General features: G+C 46.2%; 1 protein-coding gene across 2 annotated transcripts in view; it reads left to right on the top strand.

The window, feature by feature from the left end:
* The window catches only part of MGLL (monoglyceride lipase), an 86,944-nt gene extending 67,426 nt beyond the window's left edge, over positions 1 to 19,518 (top strand). For both annotated transcript variants that reach the window (XM_024220757.3, XM_024220749.3), the window contains exons 5-8: positions 2,643 to 2,753; positions 9,668 to 9,757; positions 17,272 to 17,487; positions 19,367 to 19,518. In XM_024220757.3, the coding sequence (XP_024076525.1) occupies positions 2,643 to 2,753; positions 9,668 to 9,757; positions 17,272 to 17,487; positions 19,367 to 19,492 (543 nt within the window). In that variant the 3' untranslated portion in view covers positions 19,493 to 19,518. The remainder of the gene's footprint in view (positions 1 to 2,642; positions 2,754 to 9,667; positions 9,758 to 17,271; positions 17,488 to 19,366) is intronic.
* Positions 19,519 to 25,626: the final 6,108 nt, after the last annotated feature.

Genomic DNA, 25,626 nt, shown 5'->3' with positions numbered 1-25,626 from the left:
GAGCCGCTCCACTCCACCTGCTGTCCCGTGAGCCGCTCCTGCCGTCCCACGAACTGCTCCGCTCTACAAGCCGCTCCGCTCCGCTCACCGACCTGTGAGCCGTTCCAGCCGTCCCAGCAAACAGCTCCGCTCGCCGTTCCTTGGGCCACTCCAACCGGCCCCGCAAGTCTCCACGCCGCTCGCTGCTCCTCCAGTCGTCCCCACAAATTGCTCCATCAGCTGCTGAGCAATATAGCTTCAGGCTCCCCCACTAGTTAACACAGCACTCAGTGATCTCAGCTCTTAATAACATCAGCTCTTTTGTGATTTCAGCTCTTAGCGATTTCAGCTCATAGTATAGTAGGGGAGCCCCAGTGCTGGTGCACCATTGGCCCAAAGTGAATTCAGCTCAGCAGCCTGTAACTAGACTCCTACGGGAATCAAAGTTAGCTCTGACATTCAACAGTGGAGAGAGGAGGCAGTGCAATTGGTGTTTTGGACCCTCAGAGGGGGCCCATACCATCAGGTACAAATACCTGTCCCCATCCTCTCTCAATTCACTGGGTTTTGTAACCCATGCCCCTTGACAAGCAAATGCTACTTAGGTAATGGTGACGGATTCACTCAGTCCTTCTGTCATACAACAGTTCCACTGGCCTTGATTCACAGAATCAGGGTAACAAAACTTTATTCTTCCTGCCCCAATAACAGAGAAACTGGGGATCCCACACCAGCCAAAGTAACCACTTTTGGTTGCTGTGGGCTCATGCTAGGCGTGTGGGTGTGCCTATGCAAACGAGATCCGCCCCTGGAGTTCTTTTCCACACTCGCCATAATTCACCACCAGATGTCAGGGTAGAGCTCATCCTGACTCTGCTTACAGATGGTTAACAGTAGCATTTTTCTTCCACAGAGTAAAGTTTCAAAGCTGTATTAAGTCAATGTTTAGTTGTAAACTTTTGAAAAAACAACCAACACATTTTGTTCAGCATTATGAATATTTCAGAGTTATCAACCACCTCCGTTCCTGAGGTGTTCATAACACTAAGGTTCTACTGTACAAGCTTCCCCTCACTGCCTCACCCCTAGAGGGAACTTCAGTCTCTGTGACCCATTCAGTCCTTGGCCTTTCTGTTGAGATCAGGATGCTAATTAGTGCCATTTGCAACAATGGGCTAATTCATGATGCACATCCCTACCAGCCCACTAGGAACCGGACTGAGTTCCTACATTCCTCATGGGGGGGCACTGAACAACTGGCAGATGGTAACTTCTTTCATTCACCAACAACCAGGCTTGTATTTGAACCAGTAACCAGGAGGTAATACACTCTGTGGCCTTGTGAGTGGATTGGGAATAAAACATGGCGACACACTGTAGCCTCATTCAGTTACACAACTGTACTGGACAGTGTTTCAAGGATTAGGGATGAAAAACAAAAGAAGGATTGGGTTTGTGAGCAGATTTTAAGTGGGATTCTGACACCACAGGCCAAATCCCGTGGATTCAGTCAGGCAATATTCCTATTGGTGTCACAGTGATTGTCCCTGCATACAAAAAATGAATAAGCACTTCAGGATTTAACCCCATGTTCCAATAAACAAGAATTCTGATCTAAAGCACATGGTATGCTTTTAAGAGTTCACTGTGCTCTAAGCCTCTGTAACAAGGAGCTAATTTCCAAGTACCAAGCCAAATAAGGTCATTGAGATTCTTTTTGCTGCTGCTCCATTTAAACAAGCCAGTGGTTCTTCAGCAGCATGTAAGTTCACCAAGCATTTTCCTTAACAACTAATCCTCTGTGATCTTTACTGAGCAAGCGAGCCAAGCACCCCAGTTCCTACAATTCTCACACAGTTTCTGCAATCCTGCCAACACTTGGCTTGAAACTACATGGGAATGCGCCTCTGTTTAACTTGCAGCCCATGAGTAGGTTGTTGATTGTAGAGCTCTGTAACTGTTTGCTTCGGGGGGGGGGAATGAGGAAAGAGACATTTGCAAGAGGATAATTTTGGGCCTACAGTAATTATCCGAACTTCTATGGTTTCCATTCCCAGGTGACAATACTTTGTTACCCATGGATACCAGTATAACTCGGAAATACTGGGTAAAACTACTGCCTGCTTTTTCGCTATCTTTGTGTCCCATTCCTGCTCATCTCCACCCCTTCTGTCATGCAGCCACCTCTCTGCTCCAGTCCCCCAAGTCTCCACTTCTCTTCCTTCATGTCTCATGTGAAATTTATATTACTTCCAAGAGATCTTTAATTTTTAGTCCTCCCCACAGAGGCTTGTTCAAGCCCTGAATCTGCAAACTTTATGCACATGAATAATCCAGTAAATTCCTGGGACTGCTCATGTGCATATAGTTAAGCACATGCATAAGGGTTTGCAGTACTGAAGCCTAGCTCAAAAAAATATCCTACCTCCACTCTCCAAAAGCCACCCCCCCCCCCCAAAAAAAACAACCAAATCTACCCCTTTGCTTCTAGTTATTCCATCTTTTGCTTGAACAAAGTGTCTAGCTAATTAGAAGCTCCCTGGAGCAGAGAACTTTGTTTTGTACCTGCCAGTAAAGTGCCCGGCACATCACCATGCTGTACAAATAGTGAAGTATGATCATCTGTATTAGTGCTCAGGCTGCCTCTCACTTTTGTATTGCAGGGAGGAGCCATCTCCATCCTAACTGCCTGCGAGAGACCAAACGAGTTTTCAGGCCTGGTGTTAATTTCTCCTTTAGTTGTAGCAAGCCCAGAGGTAGCGACGCCTATCAAGGTAATAGCAATGGATGTAAAATACACAAACACACACACACACACACACACAGATCCGGCCATCACTTTCTTCCTCCATCAGCCCCTGTTTCTAAGCAAATGCTACTTATTCAAAAAGGAGAATGAATTGTGGCCTCTGGTTCAGAAAGTTGTTTTTTTAATTAGTCAAATCGGAAAAGGGAAGAGTGATTTAAAAATCTAGATGGTTAAATTCTTCCTGCGCTGGAGCGGGAGGAGAGTCTGTGATGAGAACAGAGCATGCAAAGGCAAATGACTGGAGGCCCAATCCTGCCAGGCACTGTGTACCCTCAGCACCCAATGAAGTCAGCGAGAAAGGAGGGCTCTGGGCTCCCCAGAGGACACACAGCACCTTGCACAGTAAGACTCTAAAACTCTAGATGGAAACAAAGAAAAACAATCAGGTAATTTGTCTGCTCTTCTCAGGAACGGCTGAAAGTCGGTAGCTTTAACAGTGGTGCTTATAGCCCCTTGAGCTGTTATTACTTGTAGTGTCCGAACCTGCTCCCTGGTGACAGAGCAAGGGCCATCACGCTCATCCTCTTGGGGCAAGAAGAGTTTGACATGGCCTAGGTAAATAATGATCAGAGGGAACATAAGAGGGGCCCAGATCCCCCAGACACTGCTGCCGTAGAACAGAGCTTAACCAGCCACAAGCATGTTAGAAGAGGGGTACAGAACAGTACTGCACCCGGGACAGCACCTGGAGGCATTCTGGCTGTGGAGGACAGAGTCAGGCAGAACAGCTCAAGAGGTGCTGGGGGAGCACATGCAGGAGTGGCAGCCACTATGCACTTTAAAAAAATGCAGCCTGTGTTATCCCCGTGTGCCCTATGACTCCCTCACACAGAGAATGAAAGCACCCGGCTACTCGTTGCACAAATGCACTTTCCTCCCTTCTTGCTCACCTAGGTAAGAGCAGCCAGAATTTGGCCCTGTGTTTTCAAGCATGTGCAGGATGTAAACAGCAAGAAGGCAAGGGATTCTTTCTGGTGGCACGAGGAGATGGAACCAGGGAGAATCATAGAGAAGTATGGAAAGAGAAATGTAAGATGAGTAATAGAAAGCATGTCCCTAGTAAGCCCTGGAATCTGTTTGCGTCCGAAGGAGGCTGCATTGCATGAAACATTTATACCTGGGTGGAATAAACCCCTAGACAATGTTCTGTAAGAAACAATCCCGCACTGGCCTCCCAGGAGAGGATTAGATGGGACCCAATGAGATTTTTCCATCTCTAATTTGTATGACCTGTGTTACAATTCTCCATTCCACTTGGCCTTTACTGACCAGGGCCATTCACTTTTCTTTGTGGCTGGATGTCAGCTGGTCCCAATAAACTTACAACTTCTCTGATCACTCAGGCCTTATTTTCACACAATAAAATGTCACTGGTTTGCTTAACTTTAACTAAATCTGTTTTAAACATGATGTAGTTGAACTGGGGTAAAACCCTGTGTAGATACTCTTATTTTGGCTTAAGAGTGGTTTGTTTCAGTTTAACTTAAACCTGTTCCTAATCAATTTAAGATAAATCAATATAAGACACGTATATATTGGTTTAGGTGTTCCCGCAAAGCCTTTTGCACCAGGTTAACGAAATCGGTTTTAAATCACACTTCTAGTTAAAAACCCATACGGACTGGTGTGTAGCAAGCCCTCAGACTCAAAACACCTTTTTCCATCTCAATCTGGGATCTCTCTCTTACAGACTGGGGTGGAGAAGGGTAAGATTGAATGGTTTGCCATGCCTGAATGGATGTACTGTTCACTTCTCTTTTGTCCCAGACCAAAACTGCCTGATTACCATCTTCTCCATTTTATTGAGTCTGGCCTGCCAACCACTCCCTAAATAATCCATATTGCATCACCTGCTGCTTCAAACCCGTTGGGAGATAAAATCTTCAGCTATCAAATGTGGCTAGGGTGTTTAACAACACAGTATTTTTAATGAAAAGCCCATTGTGTTATAGACCATCACCATGGCCCTCACAAAATCAATGATGCCACATTGGAACCTTTTGACCCTAGAAGCTCAGGTTTATAACGTGAAAGATTATTTTTCCAGTGGCAATGACCTTGGCTCTTAGAATTGTTGAGCTATAAGCTGTATTGACTGATGCCCCCTGCACTAAATTTACAAGGGTAATGTGGCTTTTCACATATATCTGAAATTCCTTATGAGGACGGTGTCCGGGTACCTCCTTATCACTGTCAGTCAGTCATTTTGACCCTAAGATTAGTTATATCTGTGCATGAGTAATATTTGTATATATGCGCACACAGAGGATGTGTGTGTGTGCACGTGCACAAACATACATACACACATGGCCTGATTCTTCTCTCATGCAGTTGTAAATAAGGAGTAACTCCACTAAAGTCAGGGAGCTGCACCAGTGTAAAACTGGAGGTACGTGAGATCAGAACCAGGCCCATTCTAGTTCTGTGCCGGTTTGTTGCTATTGACTCAAGTTGGCGAGGGTTCCGGAAATGTGTGAAAGCTTTGAGAACCTGTCCAGAGCATGTACCATCCTCAGGACGGGATGCAGAGATAAAGTTTCTTGACACCTTAAATCACTGCTTCTTGGGGCTGGTCTACACTGGGGGTGGGAATCGATCTAAGATACGCAACTTCAGCTATGAGAATAGCGTAGCTGAAGTCGACGTATCTTAGATCGACTTAGATTGACTTACTTCGCGTCCTCGTGGCGCGGGATCGACGGCCGCCGCTCCCCCGTCGACTCCGCTTCCGCCTCTCGCCCTGGTGGAGTTCCGGAGTTGACGGGGAGTGCGTTCAGGGATCGATGTATCGCGCCTAGATGAGACGCAATACATCGATCCCCGATAGATCGATCACTACCCACTGATCCGGTGGGTAGTGTAGACGTACCCTTGGAGCAGCTAGTCCTGGAACCCACAAGAGGAGAGGCAATTCTTGTTTTAGTCCTAAGTGGAGCACAGGATCAGGTCCAAGAGGTGAATACAGCTGGACCGCTTGGTAATAGTGACCATAATATAATAAAATTTAACATCCCTGTGGCGGGGAAAAACACAACAGCGGCCCAACACCGTAGCATTTAATTTCAGAAACGGGAACTACACAAAAATGAGGAGGTTAATTACACAGAAATTAAAAGGTACAGCACCAAAAGTAAAATCCCTGCAAGCTGCATGGAAAATTTTTAAAGACACCATAATAGAGGCTCAACTTAAATGTATACCCCAAATAAAAAACATCGTCAGAGAACCAAAAAAGAGCCACTGTGGCTAAACAACAACGTAAAAGAAGCAGTGAGAGGCAAAAAAATATCCTTTAAAAAGTGGAAGTTAAATCCTAGTGAGGAAAATAGAAAGGAGCATAAACTCTGGCAAATGAAGTGTAAAAATATAATTAGGAAGGCCAAAAAAGAATTTGAAGAACAGCTAACCAAAGACTCAAAAAGTAATAGCAAAATAGTACATCAGAAGCGGGAAGCCTGCTAAACAACCAGTGGGGCCACGGGACGATCGAGATGATAAAGGAGCATTCAAGGACAATAAGGTCGTTGCAGAGAAATTAAATTAATTCTTTGCATCGGTCTTCATGGTTGAGGATGTGAAGGAGATTCCCAAACCTGAGCCATTCTTGTTAGGTGACAAATCTGAGGAACTGTCCCAGATTGAGGTGTCATTAGAGGAGGTTTTGGAACAAACTGATAAACGAAACAGTAATAAGTCACCAGGACCAGATAGTATTCACCCAAGAGTTCTGAAGGAACTCAAATGTGAAATTACAGGACTACTAACTGTAGTCTGTAACCTATCATTTAAATCAGCTTCTGTACCAAATGAGTGGAGGATAGCTAATGTGACACCAATTTTTAAAAAGGGCTCCAGAGGTAACCCCAGCAATTACAGGCCGGTAAGCCTGACTTCAGTACCAGGCAAACTGGTTGAAACTATAGTAAAGAACAAAATTTTCAGACACATAGATGAACATAATTTGTTGGGGAATAGTCAACGTGGTTTTGGAAATCATGTCTCACCAATCTACTAGAATTCTTTGAGGGGGTCAACAAGCATGTGGACAAGGGGGAGTCCAGTGGATATAGTGTATTTAGCAGGGCCGTAGCAACAAAGAACGTGGCCCCCTCCGAACGGTCGCCCCTTCCGAACATATGTCCGGGCAGGGCCCCTTACAATGCAGAAACTGGAATGCGGTATTTATTTTGCCACTTTTAGGGGCCCCCTTCCTTGCGGGGCCCCCTCCGGTCGGAGGGTACGGAGGGCACTCGCTACGCCTCTGGTATTTAGATTTTCAGAAAACCTTTGACAAGGTCCCTCGCCAAAGGCTTTTAAGCAAAGTAAACAGTCATGGGATAAGAAGGAAGGTTCTCTCATGGATTGGTAACTGGTTAAAAGATAGGAAACAAAGGGTAGGAATAAATGGTCAGTTTTCAGAATAGAGAGAGGTAAATAGTGGTTTGCCCCAGGGATCTGTACTGGGCCCAGTCCTATTTAACATATTCATAAATGGTCTGGGAAAAGGGGTAAACAGTGAGGTGGCAAAATTTGCAGATGATACAAAACTACTCAAGATAGTTAAGTCTTAGGCGGGCTGTGAAGAGCTACAAAAGAATCAAAACTGTGTGACTGGGCAACAAAATGGCAGATGAAATTCAGTGTTGCTAAATGGAAAGTAGTGCACAGTGGAAAACATAATCCCAACTATACATATAAAATGATGGGGCCTAAATTAGCTGTTACCACTCAAGAAAGAGATCTTGGAATAATTGTGGATAGTTCTCTGAAAACATCCACTCAATGTGCAGCGACAGTCAAAAAAGCGAACAGAATGTTGGGCATCATTAAGAAAGGGATAGATAATAAGACAGAAAATATCATATTGTCTCTATATAAAACCATTGTACGCCCACATCTTGAATACTGCATGCAGATGTGGTCGCCCCATCTCAAAAAAGATATACAGTATTAGAATTGGAAAAAGTTCAGAAAAGGGCAACAAAAATGATTAGGGGTCTGGAACGGTTACCATATGAGGGGAGATTAATAAGACTGGGACTTTTCAGCTTGGAAAAGAGATTACTAAGGGAAGATATGATAGAGGTCTGTAAAATCATGACTGGTGTAGAGAAAGTAAATAAGGAAGTGTTATTTACTCCTTCTCATAACACAAGAACTAGGAGCCACCAAATGAAATTAATAGGCAGCAGGTTTAAGACTAACAAAAGGAAGTATTTTTTCACACAATGCACAGTCAACCTGTGGTACTCCTTGCCAGAGGATGTTGTGAAGATCAAGACTATAACAGGGTTCAAAAAAGAACTGGATAAATTCATGGAGGATAGGTCCATCAATGGCTATTAGCCAGCATGGGCAGGGATGGTGTCCCTAGCCTCTGTTTGCCAGAAGCTGGGCATGGGCAACAGGGGAGGGATCACTTGATGATTAACTGTTCTGTTCATTCCCTCTGGGGCACCTGGCATTGGGCACTTTTGGAAGACAGGATACTGGGCTAGATGGACCTTTGGTCTGACCCAGTATGGCCGTTCTTATGTTCTAAAGATTAGGTAACCACAAGTGTGTGGAGCCATGACAACAAAAAGTGAGCCTCATTAGAGTAGCATGTGCTCACATGTGGGAAAATTCAGATTTACTCTCTCTTTGCAAGACTCCCATCATGAGGGTATAAATAAATACACACACACACAGCAAATAACAATGATTCTTAAATTAAAGAAGGCCAGAGGAAATTTGCTCCATCCCTAGGTAGGAATCTTATCTGAAGTTATGAGCTTGTATTTATACCCATGGTGACAAATTCATTCCTGGTGCAACTTCATTGACCTCAGTGAAGATGAATTTGGCTCATGGGGTTGGAGTACCAATGGGGTATTCAGAGTACAAGGTGAAAGTTACATGATTTACATATCCCCCTAGGAATGGGGTTTCCTTGATATTTACTATGAGCCTTCACTGCTTCCTACTCTTGGAGAACTCTAATTTCAGCCTGGTAATTTTCCTTTGCATAGTATCTTTGATACAAGAGTATCAGACAGTCCTATGTAATGGATTACAGTCTATGCTTTCAAACACAAGCAGAGTATGCAGATTACAAATTAATCTTGCAGGTAGTATCTGTGGATACAGTAAGACAGTACAAAGGCCAATTACACATTGTCATCTTTTCTAAGCGGTGACCACTTAATTAGAAGACAGTTATCAAAGATCAGAGAAGAATCTTGCATTGGGCGCGGGGATTGAGGAATGTTACTGAAATAAAGGATATCCTTTCTCATGCTAGTGCTTTCAAGCTCAGGCTGCTGAACACTTTTGTGTTTGATTCCCAGGAGACAAGCGAGCAATAGATTTCCTTAGTCAATGCATACACATTTTACTGTTGTTTATTTGCAGACTCCCTGGAGAATGTGCTTAGCAAAGAGAGTCCAGCCTAGGCAAGTACTGTAAATTGCACAGAATATCACTTAAGTGCTGCAGCCTGAAATCAGAACTGAGCAATGGTAGGAAGGGGCAGCAGCAACAGCGATACCGCCAGCTCCATAAAACAATGGCCTTTAGCAGGGTCTTAAGCCAGGCCTTTCCCACATTGACTTGATCTCTCATCTGCAAGGGGAAGAAATGCAGAGTGTAGCGTCAGGGCAGTTGTGAATATTTCATAGTATTGTGCCCATTCTTGTAATTGATGCCGATGGATATCCAAATTCTTTGGTTTTGTGACAGTTTTGTAACTATAGGGCCAGATCCCTAGCTTGTGTCAAATCGGGACACTCTATTGACTTCAGTGGTGCTATGTTATGCCAGTTTATGCTAGCTAAGGCTTTGGCTCACATATTTCTTCTCCTTGCTGCCCAGTTAATTTATTTCATTCATTTCCCACAGGTTTTTGCAGCTAAAGTGCTCAACTTTGTTCTACCAAATCTGACGCTGGGAGCTATAGACCCAAATGTGGTTTCCCGGAACAAAAAGGAGGTGAGGATGTTAATATCATTTTAAGTCACTGCTGGCCCTCTGTAATGGTCTAAACACCTCGAGACAAATTCTCTGCTAGTGGAAATAGGTGAAATGCCCTTACAGTCAATATCTGTGCCCAACAGAAAATTTGGCTCATAAGCTGACTAGTCCAGTCTGGAACCATTCAGTCACCAGTTCAGTGCACTCTGCATCCATGTCCTGTTCTGGGAAGGAGATCTAAGATCTGGGCTGTGTGATGGTCACTATGGCAAAAAAAATGGGACCCATAATTCAGCACCAAGTGCAGCTCCAATGGGGCAGCAGTGATAGAAGCTGTAGTTTAGGCAGGGCTCAGATACTTTGAAGACCATGTTGTCTAAATCTGCTTTTCACACAAATACAGTAGCAAAGACGCTTGAGTCTCATCTACACTTACTATTATTTGTATAGTACTGAGATAGTGGCTAGGAACTCCAGTCATAGAGCAGGACCCCATGGTGCTAGGTGCTGTACAAAGATGGTCCCTGCCCCATCATTTAACCACTGTAACTAACTAATTAGAGCTTCTACCATTGTGAATTGTAGGCCCCCATTTTTGCCAGTCTAGACAAGGCTTGTGGGACCAGGCTGCTGTGTGGAAAAACAACACCCCTTCTCCTGCTTATAGACAGCCTGGTTCAGCAATACTGGTAAAACCAGATGTCTTGACAACTGCTGCAGCAGCACAATTAAAAAGGCTCCCACATCTTTCAGTACAAAACAGCCACATGTAGGCTTAGGTTTGTATTTGCACTGCTGAGGAGGAAAAAAAGTGAATGAAACAGCTGTGTCTGGGAAGGGATCACAAATCAGGATTTTAGTTTTATTTCTAAGATCAACTGGAATGACAGAAGATGGCACCCAAGGGTCTCTAAAAAGCAGGAGCGCTTTGTAAGTGTAGTGAATGCTTACTTCTGTGGCAGCCCACGTGCCCCCGAGGCGTGCTGTAATTTTTCAATGTCTCTGACTGGCTAGATGAGCTGGATTCTTATTTTAAATAGATGCTAATGAATTTCCCAACTGTGGGTGGCTAGGCGGGTCCCTGTCCATGCTGACATCAGAATGCAGGCTGACTAGATAAGGAGCAAAGAGGGTGTTAATACAGTACACTTAACTTTTGTTTGCACATTCAACTTGCCAAATTGCTCTTTAGGTAAATTGGAAGGAAGACTGGTCTTGTGGATAAACCACATGGACGCCTGGGTTCTGTACCTGGCTCTGACACAGATTTTCTGGTCAAGTGACTTATTCTTTCCGTGCCTCAGTTTCCTTGTTCCGTAAAAGGGGATTAATACTTCACGGGGTTAAAAACATCACAATTGAAAAGCCCTTTGAGATTTTTCAGCTAGAGAAGAGAGAATTAGATCGGGCACATGCAGCGATTCCATAATACTGGACACAGTATAAGAACCAACATAGAAAGCATTAGTATACATCCACTTTGTAATGTATATGTCCTCAGATATTTTGGTAAGCCTTATCATAACAAAAATGTACAAAACATACATAGATAAATAAATAAATAAATGCGGTCAGATTCCATTATTATAGGAACACCATCATACTCGCTAGTGTTCCATCATATGGAAGGTGTTACCAATAATTCTCTGTGTAAGTAATAACAGAGGAGAGAAAAGGTACAATAAAATCATATGAAGGAAGAATTATATTCCTAGGTTGTAAAAGATAAGTGATACCAGGTTTATAAAGTAAAAGGTCTATCAAAGCCACAGCCTATATATTAGGAGACAGTGTGCCTTGGCTGTTACAGCAGGGACTCCTGGGTTTCCCTGCCTGGTTCTGCCACTGACTTATTATGTAACTACTTAAACTCACTGTGCCAAAGTTTATCCATCTGTTAAATGGTTGTAAAAATACCTACCTTGAAGGGGTTTGTCCTCAGATGGAAGATGCTAAGAACATGCTAAATATTGTTACAGCATGCTTAGTATTGTGCAAGATGGAAAGGAAAGATGCAGCCCCTGCCCAGAAGAAGAGCTTACAGTCTAAATAGATGGGCAACACCAAATGCACCAGGAGACCTGGTGGATGGTTCTGTCTTGAAGAGAATCTTTTAAAAAAAAGAGTTGGCAGTTGTGATGGATTCTACAGACCCCACTCCGAGCCAGGGCTGGAAAGGATCAATGGACTGAACCGGATCCAAATATTTAGACCAGATCCACTATGCAGACACTGTCCAAGGTATCTATCCTGGAAAGCGGGGCCCTGCTAGCTGTAACTAAGAACGAAGGAAGAACAGGAAACAGAGGAAGGAGGCAGAGGTGACCCAGGGTTTCCTAAACAGAGAGTGCAAACATGAGAGTAGGAGAAGGCACAAAGGAAGAGATGAGTCAGCATTCGCTGGCTGAGCGAAGGTGGACAAGGGGAGAGTGTTAAGAAACAAGAGCAGAGATTGAGGTGGACAGAGTGATGTGGAGCCTGGAAGGTCACCCCAGTTTCTCTTATCCCTCCCTACAACTAAGACTCAGCACACCCAGCGTTCTAGAGAACTTTTCTTTAAACCTCATCCCCTACCCCATTACAAGTTGCCCTGCTGCACAGCGGAAGGGTTTCCCCTTTTCTCTCCCTTCTTTTGAAGGCTCAGGATAAAGCCTTCTCCCTTTTTCCTCCTCCTTTCACCAAGACTTGCCCTGTGCAGTGCGTTCGCCCCATGCACAGATCATTAACTTTCCGATAAGGATTGTTTTTCATTAGCTGTTTTTATCCCTCTCACAATGTCGATCATTCTCAAAGATCCCCCCACCCCCCATCTACACAAAAGATTTGTCTGCTGTTCAGTAGCTAAAAATTCCTTGTTTGGGGGGGGGGAGAAAAAGAAGAAAGAAACCCATTAGGCCATCTCTTGGCATTTATGGCACTACACGGGGGCGGGGAAGGGGGCAGCTCATATGAATTAATCTACATTATTTTACTCCATGGGAAGGCAACGTCTGTCAATCCAGCCACCCACCCCTCTTGATTTTTTTCCCGGAGTCCTTCATCTGTTGCTTTCAGTAAAAAAACAAAAACCCCACAAAGCTGTGTTGCCTCAGTGCAGTGCTGTGACACAGCTCCAAACAAATAACTCCCAGATTAGGCTGAAGCCAGTTGCTAAGTAGCCAGAGGAACCCTGTGCTTTTGTTTAAATTGCAGATGAAAAGTCAATGGGTTTGGGTGAAAATGTCAGGTTACCAGCTGCTAAAGTGAGAGTTGACAAAATTAGATGCACTGGGTGTTCCAGAAGCCAGAGTGTAACTTTTTCCATGAGCCCGTTCACAGGCAGGGCGGTTCCTTCTCATGAAAGGCAGCCTCTCGGGATCGAGACAGTTTACAGAACAGGACAGATATTTAAAACAAGCAGGGCTGTATCTCACGAGAGTATAGTTCCACTGAAAAAGGCTGCCTGCCTGTAGGGGATGCAGAGGAGGTTAGAGGCACCTACAGCAGCCATGGTGCCACCTCAGAGCTGTTCTAGAGAAGACTTCCAGGCACTGAAGAGTCTATGTGGATACTGACTGAGGGCCAGATGTTGGGACGTGCTCAGCTCCTATTGACTTCTCTGGGAGTCGAGGATGCTTACCACCTCCTCGGATCAGGCCCTGACAGCTCAACCTCAGCCAGCATTTCACCTCCCCAGTGGGATCTTCCAAGCATTTCCCAGGGGCTAGATCTCAGACCCTCAGGGTGGGTGTGTCATCAGGATGAGGGGAGCCATACTGCATTTGTCTCCCCTCCAGTAACTGCCCCTCACTTTGGGGCACAAAGGGAGTGGAACTCCCAGCGGTCCACTCCAGCATGCCCATAACTTGAGTTTCCAGTAATGGGGATTATGGACCTGCCATGGCAGGGGAAATAGACTAGAGCCCTGCACAGGACGAGTGTAGAGCCCTGCAGCGGGTCTGGAATCCTATGGGTCTTGCAGGACTCGCTGCCATAATAGCGGGAGCGGGATTAAAAAATAGTCCTGTGCGGGGCTCTAAAAGAGACCCTTTGCTGCCTCCAGCAGAGTATGCTGTTTGAAAGAAGTTTAAGTGATTCCAGAGGAGAAGCCAAACTGCACCAACAAGGTCAGGAAAAGGATCCCAGACTACCAGTAAAGTCACACGGATGCTGGCGCTCTTAATTAATCCAATCAGAGGCTCGCCTCTGGGACAACCAGGGACAACATTCACAAGTAAATGGGCAGGGACCTCGCGGTCTGACTGATTCGCTCTCGTTTCCTATAACCCATCAGGACAGTTGCAATGTGGGTCACTCTTCTCAGTTCCTGGGGCTGAGCTCTCCAATCTCTGCAGCATGGATGTCTCAGTGGCAGGACCATTCCTATGAAGCCTGCTCCCTGCAAGGGTCACCCAGAGCCCAAGTTTGGTGAGCTTCAGGGCTCCGAGTAAGACTTCTCTCTCTGGCCAATCACCCTCCAGACCATCAGCACAGCAGAGAATGAGGGTTCTTCTTAGGCTATGTCTACACTGCATACCTTACAGTGGCATAGCTGTGCTGCTGTAAGGTCTCCCGGGTAGCCACTCTTTGCCAGCAGGAGAGAGCTCTCATGGAGCAAAATAAAACCACCCCCAATGAGTGGCAGTAGCTTTGTCGGCGGGAGAGGGTCTCCCACCAACAAAGCGCGGTCCACTCCAGTGCTTTTCATCAGTAAACTTTTGTCGGTCGGGGGGTATTTTTTCACACCCCAGATTGACAAAAGTTTTACTGACAAAAGTGCAGTGTAGACATAGCCTTAGACTGTTTAGTTCGTGAGAACTCAGCTAGGGGAAGGAAAGGAAAAGAATCACCCTGCTAAAATAATCTATGGAATTAGGCTCAGTCTGCGAATGAATAGAGGAGCTGCTCCTGAGTTGGATACTGATGGCAGATTCTCTCCTGCACTTGGGCCAGCCAAGCAGGGGGCATCAGGTAGCTAATTACAACTCCCCAATTCTCTGGGCCAGCCCTGGCAAAGATTAGCGCAGCCTAAAGGCCATTCTAACTTGTGTCTGCTGGCTATGCTCCTCTAAGGACCACCCATCAACTAGGGATTGCTGGAGTGCATTGTGTCCTAGCCATTCTGTCCCTTCCCCAATGCATCTCTTGTGCTAAGAGTGGTGGGGAGGGAGGCTGGCTCTACATCCACTGCAGACTCCCCCCACACATGGGCGGTATCCAGAACAAGGGTGATGGTTTCCACTCCCTTTGTGCCACCTGAGCCTGTCAAAGAGACCGGATTGGGGCAGAGAGTCGATCTCTGAGCCTTCTAATGCTCGGATGTGGTGTCTGTGTAAGCACAGTAAGGAGGGAGTTTAGACTAACCTGGGTGCTCGTTGGAATTAGTGCAGGGTGCAATGGGCACATTTTAAAACACTTCATCGGTTAGAATAACTATCTTTGTAATTGACTTTACGAGGGGCGTGTCAGCTGCCAAAGAATTCATTGTACTTTGGTGTCTATTGAACTGTTACCATAGGAGGCTGCTGTGCAGGGCGGGGGAGGGGGGGTTATTTTTGAATGGTCTTGTACTAATCCAGGCCTGGTGCAGAGAGGAGAGGAGGCCAAGGGTGTACAAAAGCAAGCCTGCCCCACACAGAGCCCACAGCGACGGTTCCTGCCCCACAGGGCTGGGTGCAGCTCCCTGCTGAGAGCATGGCAACCTGGCACATTGCAGCATCACTCAGTTTGGCCTGGCTGCCCTTTCGTCATGGAGGGGCAGCCGTGCGAAACCCGAGTGGCGCTGCGACCTCATGCACTAGGTCTCAACGCCCAGAGTGGGGAGCGATGCCCAGCCCCGCAAGGCAGGCGCTATCGGTGCGGGGTGAGAGCAGGGCAGGCTTGCTTTCAAACACACCCCCCCCATTGGGGTCTCCCCTCCGCACCGAGCTAGGAGAAGTGTATGTTTGCTTTGGGCCACGGCCCGGTGATTGGTTAATCCAACCCTGGATGTGGCGACCCATCTAGAACCTTCCTGCGACCCACTGGTGGCTCAGGACCCACCATGTGGGAAACGCTGCCTTAGAGAAGAAAAATTAGGCTTCCTTCAGCCAACCTACAAATAAATGATTATTTGTTTTTTTTTAAAACCGCGTCAGACTTTAGAGGAATCGGCAGCTGTGCCAGGGATCCACCTATAATCAAAACGCTCTGGCAAAGATTGAGCTGGTAAAGCCTGCGTAGGCTGCCAACGCTCGTTTCTCTATATACAGCATACAAATATTTACTGTAGATATGCCTGATGCAGTAATTACCCGTTCCTAGCTCCCAGACCCTGTGCTGATTAGTCCAGTGCCGTGTTTTCAGCACTCTCATCACTTCAGGTTTTTCGTGCTGACTCTCTGCTCTTAGCCAGCTTGTAAGAGAAAGATACAAATTTGCAAGTGAAATGTTGGGGTATGTGGTTTTTTGGGTTTGGGTTTTTTTTGTTGGTTTTTTGGGGGGGAGAGGGGGGTGGCTCCTGGCACTTTATGTCATAGTTTAAACTAAGGAAAACTTTGCCCAATCAGGAGCTCAAGGCCCATACATAGTGAGCGCAGAAAGTGTGCAGATTGAAGTTACCTTCGTCTTTAATACAGAGGGGTGGCCCATGGAGACTACAGGCCCCAAGAGGCAATGCTCCAGCTTGAGCAGAGCAGCCTCCATTGGGCTCAAGGCAGCACGACTTGTCGAGACCCATCATCTTTGCAGGCACCATCTCCACATACACACTTAACACCAGCACAGAGCTCCTCATCTTAGTAGTGCTTTGGAAGCAGGAGCTAATCAGTACCTTCAACCCTCCTGCAAGACAAGTAAATATCTTTATCCCCATTTTGCAGATGGGGAAACTGAGGGAGAGAGAAATAAAGTGACTCATGGCAGGGCCACTCAGCACCAGAGACAGAACTGGTACTCAGGAATTGTTTGTATCAATATCATCTTTGCAATAAAGCAGAATGAAAAACTGCCTATGGGGGGGGGGAAGGCTGCCACCTTTGAGTGGTAGGAGACCAGGGCAGAGCACGAATAAGTGCAAAAAGTAGCTCCCTTGGGCAAAGTCATTGACTGATGCTGCTTGTTTGCCTGCCCCAGCATTTTTGACTCATGAACATTTTTCAGTGGTGTAAGAGAGGAGTTTGGAGTAGCCCAGTTTCCAGTTGCACAAGAGGTGATGGGCCCTGGCTGCTAACGGGGGTTATCATTCTAGGTGCAGGGGTAGTCAATAGGCAGACCCTGGGCCAAATCCAGACCACCAGGCACTTTTGAATGGACCTCAAAATCTATTTATTTATTATTATTTTTATTATTTTCTCTGGAGTCTGGACCTTGACTATACCTTGACCAAGAAATTTGGACCTTGACAAAAAATAATTGACTACCCCGATCGAGGGTGAAATGGCACAGGAGCCCACTGAGGGTGGGAAATGGGTAGCCTAAGCAATAGACGGTAACAGACTCATCACACATGAAGGGCTCTGCCTTGCATTTTCAGAACAGACTGTTGCTGACAATGATTTTTCCCACCCCAATAGGTTGAATCTTACACCTCAGACCCCCTGGTCTACCATGGGGGCATGAAGATCTCCTTTGTCATCCAGCTGATGAATGCCGTTGCCAAAATAGAGCGATCCCTGCCTAAATTGACTCTGCCAATCCTGGTGCTACATGGTTTGCCCGACAAGCTCTGCGACATCAAAGGTTCCTACTTACTGATGGACACCGTGCAGAGTCAGGACAAAACACTCAAGGTCACCTTGCTTCTTGTATTTGAAGGGTGTAATGTTGTGCAGATCAGCCTCTGCTTTGCTCAGTGTAGGCTTAAGGATTTGACTGAGTCACTGTCAGAGCAGGTGCCAGGTGCTGTTGACAGAGTGCAGAGCATGGGAAAGTGTCCTATTCTGGGAGGTGCTGAACATCCAAGGGAATTGAAAGAACTTGGCACATTCCAGGATTGGGCTCCTAACCAGGTAACCCAGTGCCCCCAAACTCTGCAACAGGGCAGGCTGCTTTCACGCCAAGCCCACCTCACGGCGTAAAGGTACAGCGAGAACGTTCCAAAAGCAACTGAACAAAAGCCATTCCACATCTGCTCATTTGGAGCGAGCACACAGCTGATTAACCAATTGTTAGCACATGAATGAGCTTGAAAGGGAGACGGGGAGACCAAGCAAAAGCTTTTGTGGTCAGAAAAATAACTATCTATACCAGGCATCAAAAGAGTGAAATTACACATGGGGTTGTGGGAACGCCTCCCGTTGCGTTTACACGCCAAGGGTGTGATTAATATTTCCTGCCTTTCGTTGGGTTGCAAGCTTGATATGCTACAGTTGGCTCACTGGATACACGGACTGGGAAGGCGGGTGTGAGACTCTGAGGGAATGGTTGTATCCACTGCTTAAGTGCATGAAAGCAGCCCTCGCAAGAGACTTGTGCTTCTCAGCCTACACACTGTATAGGGATTAAAATAAGAGCGACAATGGATCTGCATGGCTTTGATTCCCTTACTAGAGGGCACTAGGCAAAGGAATGTTCTGCCTGGGCACGGCGGGTCTAGGTTTGATAACATCACTGCCATCTCCAGAGTTTGCACTATTAAACTCCCCTTGCAACAGAGGGTGTGGAGCAGCATGGGGCACTCTCTCCTCTTGAAGCTCTTCCGCTATGGATAAATAATCAAAGGGAATGATGGGAGCAGGGGGACTGGAGCCTGGCTCTCCCCTCTCCCAGATGGGTGCCCTAATCACTGGACTACAGAGTTATTCTCACTGTCTCTCTCTGGCCCAATGACTATTTAAGTATTTATCCACAATGGAACAATCATTGGGCCAGAGAAAGAGAGGGGAGGGGGGGAATGACTCTGAGGTCCAGTGGTTAGGTCACCTACCTAGGCGGTGGGAGACTCAGGATCCAGTGCTCAGAGGCCGCCTACAGGGTCAGGTCCTGCATGCGACTTAGACAGCCAAACACCCACCTTCCCCCAGTTTGTGAGTTGCTCCGGGGCTCAGGCAGGAGCTAGGTGGACGGACGCCTAGCGTGAGACAGCAGTGCAAATGCCCAGAGGCCAAAGCCTAAGCACAGAGGGAACTTGTACCTGGAAACTTAAGCACCAAATGAGTTTGTGTCTAAACACTTTTGTGGCTCTGGGCCCTGGAGCCTGGTTTTTCAAAGGTGATGAGCACTCCCAACTCCAGCTGAAGTCAGTCAGTGCTTCGGGTGCTCAGCATTGCTGAAGAAAGGTGTCTCAAATCAGGAACCCAAAGTCAGAGGCCATACATGTGAACGTGTGATCATATGTCACATTCTCCTATTGGTGGGTCTTCCCCGCATGGCGAGGGGAGCGGAAAGAACTGCAGGAGGAGAAGGAATTGTGATTGCAACACTGCAAACGCATGCAGGGAGGACAGGTGTGAAACAGGATTTCCCAGGTTAACTCCCTTGCTGAAACAGACTAGATCTCAAGTTGGTGGCGTCCCTTAATTTTCATAATTCACCATATCTAAGAAATACAGGAAGACCGACGAGACATGTGCAGGGCATGTCAGGATTGCGGGCACCGGCGAGTGGGACCTAAGGGCTGCTTTGTTCTTGGGGGGTTTGTCTGAACCTGTGTTCTTTCTCTGATTGCAGGTGTATGACGAGGCCTATCATGCTCTCCATAAAGAGCTGCCTGAGGTCAGCACTGCTGTGTTTAAGGAAATACTAACATGGATTGGTCAGAAGGTCTCAGCAGCTGGAGGACCCAGCCACACTTAAGCCGCCTTGTTACCTTCTCAATGGTCTTCTGGAGATGGAAGTTTTTGGGGGTTTTTTGTTTTTTTTTTAAAGTCTCTCTGGAAAAGATTTAACTTAGAGGGACTCTTAGGATACTTTGCTGTGAATAGACATTCCTGACACATAGGAGGGAGACACCACTCAGTCATTTAAAGAGGCCATTGCCCTAAAGCAGGAAAGGGGGTTATGGCAGCAGAAGTTGTCACTGAAAACTTTCCAGGTTGGTTATTGTACCACAAGGCTCCTGTTCAGAAAAGCCCCCCCGCCACCTCCCATGTTCTTTGTTTTCTCTGGAATTCCTGATGTGCCAAGGCTGTTTTTATTCTGCAATAATCTTTGGAATGTTCAGTAGTTCTGCATCTTTCATTTCATTCCGTTTCTACTCCTGCGGAGTATGGTCCCCTTCCCTGCTCCTGCAGTTGCAGAACATACTGTATAAGAAGTCTTTATCCTTGAGAAGGGAACATTAGAGAGAGTTAGCAAAGAGAGCTTGGGGATGGGGAGAGAGGAATAATTCCATACTTGAAGGTGAAAAGCTAATTCTCTAGGTCAAACCAATATGAAGCAACCTCTTTTAGCACATGAGGCCTGAAGGGTAGGGTCCTACCCTACCAGTTTGCACTCTAGAAAGACATGTTGTTTAACCGCTGTTTAATTCCCAGCACCAGAGCAGAGTTCACAGAGGAGAAGGACTAATGTAGAATAAGATACTTAAAACCTACTAAGCACACACAAACCGTGTGACTTCCAGATACCAAACCCTCTCCCCTCGGCAAGATGAGCTACTCTGTAAATATTCCTAGGGGCTGCTTTTTAAAAAAAATTACTTGTGCTACTGATACTTAAGATGTAAAGTCAAAATTTTATTTAAGAGGAAATATTAATATACTATATGATGTCTATCTCGGCGGCTCAGAGAGCTGTCACTGAGGAAGGGAGCAGAGTCTGAAGAAGGAGCTAACTGTCCTCCTCACCCCTGCACTGTGGTAGCCATGGCAAGGTTGTCCCACCATGGTCCATTCCTCTCATAACTACTCTACAGCAATCATTTGGCCTTTTCCCCTCATCAGCTGGAGATGGCCAGAAATGCTAGTCAAGCTCAGAACATCTAGTGAAGGGAAGGGCATTGAGATGGATGACATGTACCCTCACAGTCCACTTATTTACTAAGAGCCTCATAATGTTATTAGGTTCCCCTGCAAGCACTTCCGATTCTGTGAAATGGTCATTTCTTGGGTGATTCTCCTAGACTTAGCAGCTGTGTCTTAGCTGGGTGGCAATGAAGGATCACACTTGCTTCTCAGAGGTAGGTGGGCAGTTAAAAGGAGATCATAGAGCACACTAGGTAGCCAAACATCTGTATCTGAATATTGGGGCTACATAGAACAAGCTGTACGGAAGGATATTAATGAACTACCACGAGGACAGCTGCCCCCAGAAAGTTTGTAAATCCAGCAGATTCTGATATTAGTTGGAAGCTACAGATCCAAATGCCAGAGCTGACTGGTCTTTCATACCAGCAAGGCTAGAGGAAGACTTCTAGGAGAACTTTCCATGTGAAAACTCACTCACATGGCAAGTGAGCTTGCATCAACCTGTTAGCCTGTCTTCTGGTAGTTGTGTTACAGCTCGTCTACACGGGGAAATCTACTGCCAGAACTATACGGTTATACCACTGTGGTTATGCCAGTGTAAACTCCCTGTGTGGACATACAAGTGTCCACACAGTTATACCAGTGGACACTCTTAAATCAGTTATACTGGTATAATTATAGCAGGCAATGCCCCATGCAGACATGCCCTTAGTAATAGGCCTCTGCCTACATGCAGGAGGGAGTTTAGCTTTTTCCTCCCACTCCCTTATGTGTTCCAACAATAAGTCCATCAAAGTGCTGCAGAGGGTGGGGGAAGCATTTCACCACAGAGAAAAGCAAGTATCCTCCATGGCTCCCATTGTAGAGGGGGCATATACAGGCATTATACAGCAGCTGGAGCTATCACAGGTCCTCGCTGCTCCCTTTCCAACTCTGCCCTGGAGGAGAATAGGGCAGTATTCCCATCACGAGAGATTGCTGCTGCTTCAGTGGCTTGTAAGGCAATGTACCACTATTACACCAATATTTCACTTCCCCTTGAAACCCGTTCTGGCAGGACTCAGGAAAGGTAACCTTGTGCAATAACAATAAGCATCAGAGACTGACTTTCATGAGCTCAGACCTGTTCTCTAATAAGGGTTTGAGAAGTTAATGGAAGTCATCCTTGTGCTTGCAACGGTGTAGTGCATCTAATCAGAAATGCTGTTCTTTACCGATTGGCTCTGGCATTTGTACAGCTCTGGCTTCCTGGCTGCAATCTGAGAAATCATTAGAGATCTCAGGAGTTCAGCTGGACTTGAATTGAAAACCCTGTTCCAGCCAATCAACTGCTACCACCACCAACTGTAAACCCCCTACAATGGCTTTTGGGTATCAACACAATGTGAAGCTCAAGCACTGCAGGCTCCGGAGCTTCCAGTGAGCTGGCTTATTGCAACATTGGTCTCCTATAGGTCGGTCCCTCCCTCCCTCCCACACTAACCATGAGCTGGGGAGAGATGGGGAGCATGGAGACATTACAGTGGTGGGAGACCCTGCCTACCTCTTAGGCCTTGAGCATGCATTAGGGTAGATGTAATCATACAGGGATGTGTGCTAGGGTAACAGGGGGAGTACTAGAAGTACTTATTTTATAAATAAAAAGAGGTGATTAGACGGTATGATTTTCAAAAGCACCCAATGTTGTCCTGAGTCCGCTACCACTGACTTAAATTGGAGCAGAATTAGTTGAGTGCTGAGCTCTTTTGGGGGGAGAAGAGAGAATCCTAAATGAACAAGCACTGGAGAAAAAGAACGAACCCTACAGCGTGATGGGCACAGCCCTGCTGCTCCCTAGAACCTGTATGTGGCCATAGGCAGGCCTGGGGTCAGTGCCTTTGATCAGTTCTGTTCTTTAGCCTGAGAGAGAGCTGCTTTCCTCCTGAGCTTGGAAGCAGTATACAAGAAGAAAATGAGTATGATGAAAGGAAAACCTGTCCTTCTGTCCAGCTAAGCTCAGCGAGGTCACACGGGCAGGGGAAACTGTGTTTGAAAATAAAGTGTTCAGATGACATTTGGCACAGCTGAGCTTGCTGCTGCTTTCAGACAATTTTCTGAAGCACTATCTTTTGGGAAATTGGGCCTCGGGAAGACCTAGCTGAGAAATTGAGGGCCAGTTTCTAATAGACTTGAACAGACCTCAAATCTCACTGTTTAATATAGAAACAGAGCCAGACCCTCAGCTGGTGTAAATCAACATAGCTCTAGTGAGGTCATTTGTGCTACACTGATTGACAGCAATTAGGGATCCGCCCCACATTTAAACTCTTGCTGCTATAGTTCATCCATTGCCACAGGTCCAAACTGGCTTAAACGGGCACATTTAGTCTCCACCATGTCCTAGTGGAAATCCTTTCTTGAGCAACTTCATTAGCAGCAGGCAGATCTGCCACCAGTGGAAATGTAATTAAAACCTTTATTTTCAAATACCATGGACACTTCGGGGGGAGCACTGCTGGCCTTATGAACTTCCAGATTGCTCTGCTGAGACAAATGGGAATAGTTTCCCTCTGAGAATAGAATGCATTTATGACAGAGCAATAGTATGTAACTACTGTATATATCACCACATGTACCAAGCATAGCATCAAAAGACCATACTCATAATGTGTAATGCACACAGTTTTCTATTTAGCCTGCTCTTTTTATATTGGTCACCCTAGCACACCGTCAACATAAACCTGTAGAGATCACTTATTTTTCCAAGTAATTTCTGAGCCTGTCATTCCATTGTGCTCCAGTTTAATACAATATATACACATGTGCATACATGTATTTTCAGTGGGAAAAGTGTGTACAAGTTTAGGATTCTTTAAAGAAATACAATGTATATTGCAACTAATAATAAAGTTATGTTTTCTGAACGTGGTGTATTTGGGAGCATTATTTGCTGCTTTCATCAGATTATATTGAAAGAACAGTAGAAAGAAGGGGCGTTATTAAAACACTTCTGCTTTGGGGGGGAAATAGCGGAGCCACAGATATATTGCTGAACAGCAATCTCCAGTGTAGCAACATAGCAGGTGCAACCAACCTTACCACTTGTCATCTTGTCCTAAACCTGCAATGTAAAGGCCAGTTTACACTTGGGGTGGGAAAGTCTGCACCGGTGTAGCTATACCACAGTAAACCTAGGGACTTGGCTACACTTACAAGTTACAGCGCATTAAGGAGCCCTGGGCACACTAGCTCACTCCCCGTCCACACTGGCAAGGTGTTGCATTACTGTGCTCTGATTGGCCTCCAAAAACCGTCCCATAATCCCCTTAAGTCAAGTGGCCACTCTTGTCATTGTTTTGAACTCGCTGTAGGAATGTGGATATGCCCTTTCAAAGCTCCATTTCTGACAGCCCGCTGCTTATCTGCTCCGGGACAAAGGAACCATTACTGAGGAATGCTGCTTGCTTTGAGTGAGTGAGTGAGAGAGAGGCGTGGGATGGGGAGGGAGGTCTGCTGCTATCTGAACTTACAAGACAGCATGCTGACATGCTCTCAGCCCCCCAAAAACCCACTCTCTCTCCCCCCACATACACACAACACACTCCCTGTCACACTCCACCCCACCCCCATTTGAAAAGCACGTTGCAGCCACTTGCATGCTGGGATAGCTACCACAATGCACTGCTCTTTGTGGCGTTGCAGGAGCTGCTAATGTGGCCACGCCAGTGCGCTTCCAGCTGAGAGTGTAAACACTCGGCAGCGTTTTCCCTGCTGCGGTCTCCGAAGGCTGGTTTAATTCCCAGCGCTCTACAACTGCAAGTGTAGCCATGCCCTAGGCCTGGTCTATACCTAAAACTTAGACTGACCTAGCTACATCGCTCAGGGTTATGAAAAATTCACACCCTTGAGAGAAGTAGTTAAGTCAGCCTAAACCCCAGTATAGACACCACTAGGTTGTCCGTCAGCCTAACGATTGCCTCTCGAAAGGGCAGATTTACTGTTGACAGAAAAACCCCTTCCATCACTGTAGTAAGTGTCTACACTACAGCGGCTGTGCCACTATAGCATGGACATACCCTCAGGTTTGGATCAGAGACGCTTCACTGATGCAAGGAATCCATGTGTAAACAAGCCCTGAGCATTCCAGGGCAGGGCCTGTCCTTTTGTTACATGTTTGCACAACCCCTAGCACCATGGGGACTGGATCCTGATTTTGTCCCTGCCACTACCGTAATCCAATAACCTGCCCTAATGCCTTCACTACACAGCAGTAACCCTCACTGGAAGGGACTGCTCATCTTTCCCTACAGGCCAGTTTTCAAGGGTTTATAAAAAGCTTTAAAAATATGACTTGGGCTGAAATTTACCAAACTAGTTTTTAACCCCATGGGAGCTGTTATTCTACCAATACTGAAAGCAACCCAGAAGAATTTGTAACATTACAGTCGTAGAAATATTTTAAACACTACCTTTGGCCATGGCTGGAACTCAGAACCATGCTTTGGAGACCAGGGGGTTCTCCTTTGAAACAAAGTTTAGGAGGCTGGAAGTTCCCAAGTTGAGGTTCACTTGGCCCCTTGTATTTGTTTACATTCCAGGGGCACCCTCAGAGCGTTAGGGGCTGCCCTCACACATGAAGATACAAGCCCTTCCCCAAAGGCCCTACCCATCTACTTGCGTGCCTCCTTTTGATAACAAAACCCTTTATAAACTAGGGCCCCAATCCTGGAACTGGCTCTGCACGTGCAAACCTGCTGTGCCAGATAGAGCCTGCTGAAGTCACTGGGGCTCTATAAAGGCCAAGAGATCCAGCCACATGAAGAGAGCTGTAGGATCAGGGCCCTACATACATAGCTGCACAACCTCGGGCAGAGAGGTGGGTTATGGCCAAGAACATAAGAAATATTTTCCTCTCATGCTCCAGCCCCGTTTACAAAGAGCACTAGAGGATCTTTGTCCAAGGAGTCGCCCAGTTTGAAGAGGCTTCCATGCTAGCCACACACACACACACACACACACACACACACACACACACACACACAC

The sequence above is a fragment of the Terrapene carolina genome, unplaced genomic scaffold (genome assembly GCF_002925995.2).
Source record: "Terrapene carolina triunguis isolate 2854851 unplaced genomic scaffold, T_m_triunguis-2.0 Scaffold89, whole genome shotgun sequence".
Lineage (NCBI taxonomy): Eukaryota > Metazoa > Chordata > Testudines > Emydidae > Terrapene > Terrapene triunguis.
Note: the sequence above shows the minus strand (reverse complement) of the source record. Positions and strands in the feature narration are given on the sequence as shown.